Genomic DNA, 12,278 nt, shown 5'->3' on the forward strand with positions numbered 1-12,278 from the left:
GTGGCACCTGTAGAGTTCGGAGGAGCTTGTTTAATTCTGTATCCAATGTGGGTTGGACTTGCAAGGCTGACATTAGGCGCCATGATTGTTCCTTAGGTACTGAGAGGGTAATTATTCCTGCTGCTTTTGATGGCAGTTTCATTTCTGGACCTCGAGGAGTGAAGGTGATTTGGGCCTGCAATTTGGACAGCATATCTCTGCCTAAGAGAGGTATTGGACACTCAGGTATATACAAAAACTGATGGGTTAAACGATGTCCCCCAATCTGGCATTCCAAAGGTTGGAGGAAAGACCTCTTAGCTGACTGTCCAGTGGCACTTTTAATGACTACACTTTTGGATGCCTTTTTCTGCAATAGTTCTGGGAGTACTGAGTATTCAGCCCCAGTATCAATCATAAAGTCTATTAAATGGCTCCCTAATTGAATCGTGACCGTGGGCTCCTGGAAGCCTAACTTTATGGAGTCCGGTCGTTCCTAGTCTTGGGTAAAATCCTCTTCTGCCAGTCCAATAAAATTGTCTCTACTCCGTCCCTGTCCTGGTCTCTGATATCTTCCATCTCGGATCATTCCCCGTCCCCGTCCCTGGTTTCTTGGGCCGGAGCCTGGGCCTGGGCCTGGGCCTGGGCCTGGGCGTACTTCTTCCAACCTCAAGGGTTCAGGACACTCCCGCTTCCAGTGACCCTCCTTCTTGCAATTTGCACATTGATTCCTTCCCAATGGTGGATTCCTTCCTCGCCCTCTCCCTCCATTTAAGGGGCGGTGGTCTTGCTTCACTGCTGTGGCTAGCATCACCATCTTTTCCTTCTGCCACTTCTTCTTCTCTTGTTTCTCAGCCTCATCCCTATTCCGATAAACTCGGCGTGCAATGGCCATAATTTGGCTCATCAGCATCCCTTCCCATCCTTCTGATTTCTGAATTTTCTTACGAATGTCAGAAGCACACTGGGCCACAAATGTAGCCGTAATCATTCTGCTGTTTTCAGGGGCTTCAGGGTCAAAAGGAGTCCATATACGATAGGCTTCCTGCAGCCTCTCTAAAAAGTCTCCCGGACTCTCATTTGGTTTCTGTTCTACTTCTGAAACTTTAGACATATTAGTGGGCTTCTGACATGCCCTGCGGATACCTTGCACAAGCGTCTGGCGGTAGGTGGTAAGTCTGGTCAGGTGAATTGCATTGTTTGGATCCCAATTAGGATCTTCCAAGGGAAAGTTGTCTTGGAGATGACGGTCAATATTAAAAATATTTCCCACTCTGGCCTGCTCACGCAAATATATCTGTGCCTTTTCAATTATGTCTCTCCTTTCCTCAGTGGTGAAAAGAGTATTTAGGAGCTGGCGACAATCTGTCCAAGTAGGGCTATGAGTATTTACTATTGAAGTCACCAAGTCCATCATAGCCTGAGGTTTTTCTGCAAAAGATGGGGTGTGTGTTTTCCAATTCATCAGATCCGTAGTTGTGAATGGAATGTACTGCAGGGTCGAAGTTCGAGGTGGCCGTGGTCCGGGTTGCCCGTTAACCAGCGCAGGCTCCTCAAGTGCATCAAATACTCTTCTAAGAGGGGCTACTACGTGACCTTTCTCTTCACTTTGCTCTAGGGGCCTCAAATCATAAGGGATGGTATCTGTTCCAAGGCGTTCTTTTAGCAGCTTTATACGCCTGGCTGTATTGCTTGCTGACCGATCAAGGTCTCCCTGTAACTTCTGTAATATTTCTCTAGGACTTGGATGTACAGGGGTTTGGGGTGGGCAATCAGTTGTTCCACTAAAGGAGACTTTAGATGGAGGTCTATTAGGAGTCACAGGTGGAATAACCACTTCTGCTTGGGCTTTATTATAGGACTCCAATGCCTCCTGAAGATATTTATCATAATCTATCAAGGAATCAAGCTCTGTGACTCCACCCCCATTATTCATTCCACTTTCTTGCCTCGGGGTTACAACTGGTGGAGTGTTTGGATTAGGCTCCCTTCGATGTGGAGCATAGGGGGGAGGTGGAAGCACCTCTTCCTCTGGTCCCTCAAAAATGGGTTTAAGTTTATTTGGCAAGATTCCTTTCCTAGCTTCAGCTTTTACAGCCAATAATTTGCATCGTTGGACTTTGCATTCCCTTATCCATGGAGGATTTTTATTTAATGTGCTCAGCCAGGAATCTATATATGGAAATTGTTCTGGGCACCCTCCAGTTTCTTTGGCGATATCAGACCAAAGTTTGCTTACTAAATTTATATCAAAGGTTCCCTGGGATGGCCATTCAGTATTTTGTTTTGGCCATTCTAGTTCACATAACGTTCTCAAGCGCTCTGGCGTCATTTTGACTCCATATGCCCCTGAGAAGGCTTTCTTAAAATTATTTAACATACACTCAAGAGGTGTATTTTCCCCCTTTGAACCCCCAACTCCCATTGTATGGCCCTGTGAAGTATCCACTCAGTCACTCACAGACACGCTTTGTGGGTTTCCTTGCCTAGTGAAGTCGCCTTACTAGGAACCGAAGTACTGCCCACTCCACACTCAGGTCAGCTACAGATTGCTCTGTACTTTCTCACACATACAATGCGCTGGATACTTCACCACACTCTACCTCCCAATTTTCCCTTTTCCTCCACCAGACCACCATCTGATGTACCCAACCACCTAGCGTACTCAGTTTCCCCTTACTGAGACGCAGAAGTTTGATCAAGACTTCTCTTCCTCCTAATTAATTGGAGGGCCAAAAATCCCTTTGTGCACTTACCCTTGGTTGGTTCCCTGTTTCCCCCGGTTCCGTCGCCGCCAGTGAGCAGGGTATCAGACAGACGAGTCTTCTGCGTTCCCCCTGGAAAAATTTACCAGTGCGCGCTTTGGGTAAGCAGTTGTCCTCTCTCTTGTACCCTGCCCAGTAGGGCGAAGGGGCTGCGTTCCAGCAGACCACTTATCCGAGTCACAGGGCACCATAAAATGTAGCACCTCTGCTTGTGGTTAACGCTTAGCTGGAATGAAATATTCAACGCAGCAATAGAGAAATTAAAATATTAATTTATTTGTCAGACAAATAAATGAGAGGCACAGTGGTATATGGTTACCAAGCTCTGGCCTGGCCTCCTGCCATTCTGGCCAGCACTTATATTCCCTTAATCCAGCCCCCTTTGCTCCTCCTGTGGCTGCCTCTGTCCAATCAGCCTGGTTGGAATTCCTATTGGCTGTTTGGTAGAACCAATCACAAAAGATACACCCACAAAAGATACACCCATTTCCTTGCCCTTATAAGGGAGACAAAGAGCTATATATATGACATATAAGTAATAATATATCTTACATGGAATCTTAATTACCAGCTCACCTCTTGCCCTATTGCCTTCTAAAACAAATGTTTAATCTTACATTTTTATGTTCAACAGATGTCAAGGATCTTGAGTTCACATCAACATTGAAAGATTTCCTTCATTTAAGGTTTCTAAACAAATGCCTGACAACTATATATCAAGAGTGCTTGGATGGCGTCTTCTGTCTGGCAGGGGGGCTAGGCTGGTGGCTGACTTAATTTCAGGATAAATACAACTCTTACAACCATATGAAATAAGAATCTAGCATTCCTTAAATCCTTTGCATAATTACATTTAAGCCAATATATTTAAGCTAATATATTTCATACATTATCATAGGTAGCCTCTTAAAAGAATAAAGCTTCTCAAAGTAAAAAGGAAGGAACTCAGTAAAAAACAGCTTTTAAAAGAAGCCTCTTTAGTTTACACTCCTCCTTTCACCCCCCTTTCCAGCCTAAAAATAAAGTAGAAAGAAGCTTCTTCTCCAGCCAAGCCAGTTGCCTTTCCCCAACATTTTATTGCCCTTTTTAACTCTCTCAGTTTGAGAAAGAAACAGCTTTAGAAGATTTCCTAAAAATGTTCTCTTTTTTCTGTCAGCTAAATGTTTTTCCCATTTGCTTCTGGCCTTAGAGAATTCAGCTCAAGGTTTAACGTGAGGCCCATTGGTATCATTTTACTTATTTACCCATTCTTAATAGTGTTTTTTCAGCCTTGGGGCAGCATATGTAATTCTCCCTTTTTATGACTTTGAGAATTGTTTTTTCTACCATAAATCAATGGGGCCCTCTTGTCTTAGGAGAAAACCTCTTGCCAAGGTTTTTTCTGCCTGGCATGAAACATTTTGAAAATCTAAGCCCATTTAATTTAGGAACCTGATCAAGATATAAGCCAATATAAGTCTTGATTAAAAATGCAGTCTATATTCAGATGCCACAGTTCCACAGGGCAGGTGCCACTACCGAGAAGGCCCTCTGCCTGGTTCCCTGTAACTTCACTTCTCGCAGTGAGGGAACCGCCAGAAGGCCCTCAGAGCTGGACCTGGAGTAATCACAGAAAAAACAATGTCTTGGCTTTTATTTTACCAGAAAGGCACAAGGGTTAGGCAGGGAAGGGCTTCTTCTTCCTTTGTCAGGGTTGGGCTTGCGCACACTCACTCAGGTGGCCCTTGTCTCACTGCCCGACAGGAGGGGAACCCACAGGGATGGGGCTGCCACAGGTGATCGGAGAAGCAGCTGGGACAGGTGACTGCGAGGAGACACCAGCCCTTCTGTCCTTCTCGGTGGATGAAGTAGCTGAACAGCTGACCCTGATGGATGCGGTGAGTAAGAGGGGTCAGGGATGGCAAAATGCTTTGGGAAGAAGAAAACAGCATTACTGGGGGGAGTGGTGTGGCTCTCAGACTCTTAAATTTTATTTCCAGGCAGGGTGGATTTGATTTAAATAAAATCAATTTAAATCACTAGTCATTAAGAGTTGATTTAAATCATTTTTTTATGGAAAGACTCATTCTTGCTGGTACAGTCATACCTCGTTACGTCTGCTTCATGTTACGTTCTTTCAAGTTACGTCCCGTGGCAACCCGAAAGTACCAGAAAGAGTTACTTCAAGGTTTTGCCGCATGCGCAGAAACGCAAAATGATGTCTCGCGCATGCGCAGAAGCAGCAAATCGCAACCTGTGCACAGACGTACCACTGTGGGTTGCGCTCTTTTCATGTTGCGAATGGGCCTCCGGAACGGATCCCGTTCGCAACCAGAGGTACCACTGTATAATCTTAATATTTACAATCAGATGAAGTTTTCATTTTTTGAATAATAAATTTTCAGAATAGTTTTTACAGTTATATCAAAAATTACTGACTTGATTATACTAGTAGAAATACATAGACAGATGCTTTTGAAATTATTGTGAGGTTTAGTAAGTTAACTGTTTATATTTGGACAACTTTTCCGCTGTATTTTATTGGAAGGAGAAATATAATCATTTCCTTAATAACAATTTGAACAATTTATTTAACTTAAACAATAACTTTATAGCATAAGTATCCATGTTTGTTAACTGATTAAAAAAAAACTTAGACTGAGTTTTAGCACTCATGAAAAACTTAAAACAAATCCTTATTTCCTGATGAATAGCCTTTGGACTATAATGTAACTTCACTAGAAAACTGTCTTTAGAAAGATTTTTCCTCCAGAAGCATTTTATTTTAAGAATCCAATTTAAATCAAGCTGTCTGTGGACAAACGCCGGCTCCCTCGGCCTGAAAGCGAGATGAGCACCGCAACCCCATAGTCGCCTTGGACTGGACTTAACCATCCAGGGGTCCTTTAACTTTTACCCTATATATAGTTTATGGTTCAATGGCAGAGAGTTGACTTTGGATCTTGGAGACCTGATCCATGATCCAAAGTCTTACCCTACTTCTGCAGTGGTTGCGCTGAGTGGCATTGGGGTGGTCTTCTCTCTCATCCTCCCTCTCATTCTCCTTCCCCAGGAACTCTTCCGAGCAGTGCGGCCCTTCCACTGCCTGGGCTGTGTGTGGTCGCAACGAGACAAGAAGGAGAATCAGCACGTGGCTCCCAGTGTCCGAGCCACTGTGGCCCAGTTCAATGCAGTCACTAGCTGTGTCATTGCATCTGTACTGGGAGACCTGACTCTGCGCTTTCCCCAGCGGGCACACCTGCTAGAGAAATGGATCGACATTGCCCAGGTAAGAGCTTCTGTGTCCAGTCAGCTAGCTGGCCTTAATATTCCTTGTTTCCTTAGCCCTGCCACTACAGTGGTACCTTGGTTCTCAAACTTAATCCATTCCAGAAGTCCGTTCCAAAACCAAAGTTTTCCAAAACTAAGGCACTTACTTTCCCACAGAAAGTAATGCAAAATGGATTAATCCGTTCCAGACTTTCAAAAACAACCCCTAACACAGCAATTTGACATGAATTTTACTATCTAATGAGACCATTGTTCCATAAAATGAAATCAGTAAACAATGTACTGCAGTCACACAATCAATCAATCAATCAGTAGTTGAACTGGGTTCCACACAGTCTCAAAAAGAAAAACAAAGAGCCGCAAAACAAATAGCAAAAACAGACAGACCTCAGCGTAACACTCAAAACAGAAGTGTGGCACTCAAAATGAAGCACGTTCAGCTTCCGAAAAGAGTTCCCAAACTGGAACACTTACTTCCTGGTTTACAGTGTTTGCGTTCCAAGTTGTTTGAGTACCAAGGCGTTTGAGATTCAAGGTACCACTGTACTCCTGTCGGCACACAAACCAACATATGGGATTGTACCTCCAGCCAGCTCACTGGTTCTCCACAATTTGTGAATATTACAAAAATGGGCCTACATAATAGCTGCACAAACCAAAGGCATAGACCCCTCAACTTTTCATTGCAAAAGTAACAGACACGCTGACAATATAAACTTATGATGATATATCAAAATATAGCCAAAACAAGTGGCATTAAAGTGAGGAACGGTAATGGATTTGAAGAATGTTTAATTATCATCTGCCTTCTAACTGATCTGTCCGTTTAATTGAATGTAAATACATGTGTACCTTATCAAAACCTCAGTACTGTGGGGGTTGAGGGTGAGATACTGACAAGTGCAAGATTTCTTTTACTAAATAAAAGCTGCCAGCTATTGTTAGAAGATAGGGTCTTCTTTCTTCTGCATTATGGTAATAGCCTGCACAATGGCCATGTTTTCTCTTGAGTCACAGTCCACACGTCAAAAATAGTTTGATTATCAACTAAATGAATCAAAAGCTTGCAGCCTTACTCAAAATGCAGCAACTGCTTTGCAGTTAAATCTTTAATCAATCCAATCGCTGGCGTTAAATCCTACCCCTTTCTTACTGAAATATTTGTCATTTCCCCACTCCCAATTCCCCAAATGGTACGCCTGCCCTCCAGCGATGTCGGGCCCTCCGGAATTTCTCCTCGCTGCATGCCATCCTCTCTGCCCTACAGTCTAACTCCATCTACCGACTGAAGCGGACGTGGGCTGCTGTACACAGGTGAGGTTTTTGGTGGCACCATTTTTCCCTAGAAGAAAAGCCCTGGTTAAAAGTGTGGCGCTTTTTTTCCTTTAACCATCTTTGTAAGAATGGATTCCAAATATCATTGAATTCGTCCATGGCAAGTCTGCATTTATATACAGGTTGTTCATATGTTGCGAGTTTCTATAAGTCTTCAATGATAGAAGGGAGCTGCATTTTTATTTTTCCAATTCATCAGTATCAGTCTTTTTTGCTGTGGTCAGGGCACGGAGAGTCCACTCGTATTGTCCTTTTGCGGGGTTCCATGTGCTGAGTGTATAATTCAAGAGGATATTTTGCTCTGTAAATGTAAGGTTGTTCTGTACAGTTCTGTTGATGGTTTCAGTTACCTTCTGCCCAAAATCATTCAATATAGGACAATGAAAAAACATGTTTTAGAGAAGCATTATCCCTGTTGCATCACCAACAGATAACCCTTTTTTAAAACAAACATAATGGGGTCCACTATACAGTGGTGCCTCGCAAGACGAAAAGAATCCATTCCGCGATTCTCTTCGTCTAGCGGGGGTTTTTTTGTCTTGCGAAGCAAGCCCATTGACAGCTTAGCGCTACAGCGGTCTAGCGGCTTCTAGCGATCAGCTGTTAAGCGGCTTATCAGCGGATCAGCTGTTAAGCGGCTTAGCGGCTTAGGAAAAGGGGGGAAGGGGGAAAAACCTGCGGGAACTCGCAAGATTTTTTCGTCTTGCAAAGCAACCCCATAGGGAAATTCGTTTTGCGAAGCGCCTCCAAAACAGAAAACCCTTTCGTCTAGCGGGTTTTCCGTCTTGCGAGGCATTCGTCTTGCGGGGCACCACTGTATTATAAATATTATTTTTTTGTTGTATGAGCCTCAATTTAAGGTCCAGAGGCACCTTTGCTATAGCAGTTAAAACAGTTTCCCACTGTGTCGCACTTATTGTAAGCACCTTTTCCCCCCCTAAAAGAAAAGCATTGAAAAAGGGTTAGGGTAAAGGCTGGGTAAAGTAGGCCACAGTAGACGCTTGCTTCTCTTTGGAGAGAAACCACAGGGCTCTGGCAGGTTCAAGGATCATCCCCCAACCAGGACTGGGGAAGAGTTTTGCCTGCGACCCCAGAGAGCTCCTGACAGTCTTTTTCTTTTCAAACAAGATTTTTATGAAAGCTTTTACATAATACAGCAGGATAAAAGAAACTACAGTGGTACCTTGGTATGCCTACGTCTTGGTTTGCTTACATTTTGGATTACAAACGCGTCAAACCCGGAAGTGTGTGTCCTGGTTTGCAACCTATTTTTGGATTACGAACAAAATTTTTTTGGAGGCCCCACTGGCGAAAGCGCGCCTTGGGTTACAACCTGTTTTGATTTACAAACAGACCTCTGGAACGGATTATGGTTGTAAACCAAGGTACCACTGTAATCTACCGGTAAATAAAAACCCAAACAGAGAGAGATGAGCTCCTGCCAGTCTCAGTTGGTGGTTTCAGTTGATACAAGCCCATCCATGGAGAATTAAGCAGAATGAAATGGTCGCCTAAGGCAGGCTGTTTTCCTACAGATTTTACCCTCTCTCGGAGGGCAGAGCTTTTTGTGCCACGCAGCCTGCCCTGTGCTAGTCTGTAGGGGCAGATATAGGGCAGCGTGACTGGTTCCCCCACTCTGTCCCCCAAGCTGGGGCGGGGGCGCCCCAAGGCATCACAACTACGACGTAGTGCACACACAAAACAGGAGACGAGAGGCGGGGGTATCAAATTTTAACCTTGCACAGGGTGTCACTGAAATTTGAAAGACCTGCTAGCCTGCTGCCCTCTTTCCACCACGAAGGATGCTCTCTTGCAGCTACTGCTAAAAAAAGATTCAGCTTCCAGTCCAGTCAGTCTTCTGGAGGTGTGTTTGTGCCACTGTCTTTGCCCTTCGCCTCAGGCTGCAAAACAGCTTGGACTGGCCTCTTGCACTGACCCCTGTGCCAGGGAGCTGCATAAACTGAGCCTGACTTCTCTCCCAGGGACACCAGGGGCTCCTTCCGAAAGCTCTCGCAGATCTTCTCCGAAGACAACAATTACCTGAAGTGCCGAGAAATCTTGCTGCAGGTAGCAGAACTGCATCGTTTGAGAGGAAGAGGAAAGCAATGTTGTGTGTGTGTCTGTGTGTGTTGTGTGTCTTTTTATGCAGGATAATGTGCCCAGAAGGATGTACAGTGGACGCTCGGGTTGTGAACATGGTCCATGCAGGAGGCACGTTCGCAACCCGTTTGCGCACGCACGGGTTGCGATTTGGTGCTTCTGCACATGCATGACCGCCGAAACCCGGAAGTAACCCGTTCCGGTACTTCCGGGTTTTGGTGGGTCCATAACCCGAAAAAATGCAACCTGAGGCATCTGTAACCCGAGGTATAGCTGTAATGTATTGTCCAGTGTTGTCAGGATCAGGAGAGGGTTCAATAGCATAGGAGCCAACTCCTTGGGGCCAAGGTCCCCCTCCCCCCCAAAAAATATTTGTGATTTCTCTGAGGTGGGGTGGGGACTTGAGCAGGGGCATAGCAAAGGGGATGTGGTGGGTGCGGTCCACCCCGGGTGTCCCCACTGAGGGGGTGACAAAATGGTGGGCGGCACTCACTACGGGGCCTGTAGCACGCCCGAGCTACGTGTCTCTCCTGGGAGTGACACACTGGCTTGAGCGCCCACAGGCTCCGTGCTTCCCCAAACAGTCCGCCTATTGCCTCCCTCTCAGCTGTAGGGCAGCTGAGTGGTAGGAGGCAGGCAGACTCCTCGGAGGCCCTGCGGTGCCCCTATGGGTGGCTGGTCCCTCCCCCAGGTGCAGGGCACGCACGCCCCCCCAGGTGCCCGGTCGGCTTGCTCCGCCACTGGACTTGAGGATAGTTGCCATGTTGTGTTAAGTGTTACCCAGGGGCATTAAGCCACCATGTTTGGAGCAGGGAAAGAGTTATTCTCTGTTCAGTGTGAGCTACAATTGCCCTGGGTGCAACCTCTTTTGGTTCAGGGGCTGCAGCAATGAGAGGCGCCTGCTGAAATGTCCCGAAGCCTTTGAGTTCTTAGATTAGCCCCTGCTGGGAGGGTCAGTTCTGTACAGTTCGATCAAGGTACATCGGACATCAGCTGAGTTTATCCTGCAGCCTGTCTCTGTGTCTCTCGCAGGAAGGAGGTATACAGGGCTCCAGTGATGGATGGAACAGCACACAACCCCCAGCTGGGGCATCTCCGAAGGTGAAGCATCAGACCAGGGTAGTGGTGAGAGCGATCCTGCCCCCCCCCCCGCACCAGCCAGCTGTCCATCCACTCTGAGGGAAATATGTGGGAATGTTCAGGGTGGCAGGAGAGGATATATTGTTTATTGATATCTGTAATGGTTATAGGGGTTGCTCGTGCGTAACTTGCCGCCACTCCTGGCTAGGTTGCCTGGTTAAACCTTTTCTGTCTGGACAGCCCTTCACTTCGTGGCTGTTTCAGTCGCTGGCAGAATCTGTCAGTGGGCGTTTCTTGAACCTCTTCCAGCAAAGAAGTTCTTTGATGCCAAGTCTCCGCCTACTCTCCCTGCGCGGAAGTCTTCTGCACAGGGTGGGTGTGGGTAGCGGAGGACCTGTGCTCTCCCCGCTGGTCTCCGGCGAGGAGTCCTGGAGCCGCCTCGCCGATTCCCCCATCTGCCCCCCTTTATCCCTGGTGTTACGCTGATTTCCTTCCCCAGCCGATGAGCTCCCTCTCTCCCTGCTGGGCCCTTCTCCAGCATCGCTTGGGAGCCTTGCCTCCGCCTTTGGCTCCGATGGCAGTTCCCTGACAATATCCTTCCTAACTTGTGCTGGCAAGTTCCTTTATGTAGCAGAATTACATTCCCCCCTTTTTATATGCACAGCAGATAGCTGGTTGCAGGCTTGTGTGAGCCTCTCACTATTGCACAATTTAATCTGACTCAGATTGAATTGTACGTTCCTGGTAAGTCCCCTTGAATCCCTCTTTAAAGAATAAAGACGCCACAATCTTATTCAAAGTCAATAAAAGAAGTTTACTCACATCAGTTCACAGTTGGATTCCTGAAGGCAGACTTAGTTACAAATATGTAGATGTGGATCTACCCCATATGGGGGAATAATCCCAGTGCTTCTGCTAGGTGAGAGCTAGCAGAGCAGTCCTAGCTAGAAGCTGGTCAAACGAAGAAGGAAGTAAAAAAAGGGGGGGGGAGGTGTGCTGCGTTACTTGTCCTTTTGTTACCTGGACAGGCTAGGTCACACCCACCTTCTATCACATGCAAAAGGAAGGATGCTCCAGCCAGGAGGAACAGGAAGTTTTGACTGGCTGGACCAAACATTCCCTCACATGTCTTCACTAGCCTTGCAAGGAATGTTGTACTTGACTGCCTCTCATGGATCACATCCCACAAACTATACATAAAGGGTCGGGAAGAAATACATGTTTAATGTACCTCCCTCACACTTTAGATCCTGAAAACCAGACTCTCACCAAAGAATTACTTCCAACAGAGTGTCCACACTCTCCCTCTTGTGTGAAAATACTACTTAAGATTAGTCAAAGGTATGGTTTCGAATTGGATCAGGAACTGCCTGTTGAGATTCCTGCATCGCAGGACGGTGGTGCTCAGGAGCCTTTCCAAATCGACAATTCCTTGATTTTACAGTTCTATGAAAGTCTGCCCATGACATGTCATCAAATATGACTTTGAAGAAGCGTGATAGAAGAGAAAGGGAAACCTTTTACTTGAGAGAATCACCTTCTCTCTCATATGCCAATTGACTGCTTTGATCTGTAGAACTGGCCGTGCTGCGAGTGCCTCATATTATTCCTTATGCACCCGCAAGAAATCCGTCTTTCAGCGTGGTGGCACCTGCCCTGTGGAATTCCCTTTTCTCTTAGAAAACTAGAGTTGTAAGGGACCCTGAGGATCATCTATAGTCCAACTCTCTGCTATGCAGCTGTCCCAGA

At 46.1% G+C, this 12,278-nt stretch overlaps 1 protein-coding gene across 4 annotated transcripts in view; it reads left to right on the top strand.

Moving 5' to 3' along the window:
- RGL3 (ral guanine nucleotide dissociation stimulator like 3) overlaps positions 1 to 12,278 on the top strand; it is a 42,889-nt gene that overhangs the window by 17,133 nt on the left and 13,478 nt on the right. For 3 of the 4 annotated variants that reach the window (XM_081894089.1, XM_081894086.1, XM_081894087.1), the window contains 5 exons: positions 4,488 to 4,621; positions 5,797 to 6,012; positions 7,225 to 7,328; positions 9,332 to 9,416; positions 10,482 to 10,550. In XM_081894089.1, coding sequence (XP_081750215.1) covers positions 4,488 to 4,621; positions 5,797 to 6,012; positions 7,225 to 7,328; positions 9,332 to 9,416; positions 10,482 to 10,550 — 608 coding nt within the window. The remainder of the gene's footprint in view (positions 1 to 4,487; positions 4,622 to 5,796; positions 6,013 to 7,224; positions 7,329 to 9,331; positions 9,417 to 10,481; positions 10,551 to 12,278) is intronic. The other variant, XM_081894088.1, reaches the window with a different exon arrangement.

Source organism: Podarcis melisellensis, assembly GCF_964234715.1.
Source record: "Podarcis melisellensis genome assembly, chromosome: 17".
Lineage (NCBI taxonomy): Eukaryota > Metazoa > Chordata > Lepidosauria > Squamata > Lacertidae > Podarcis > Podarcis melisellensis.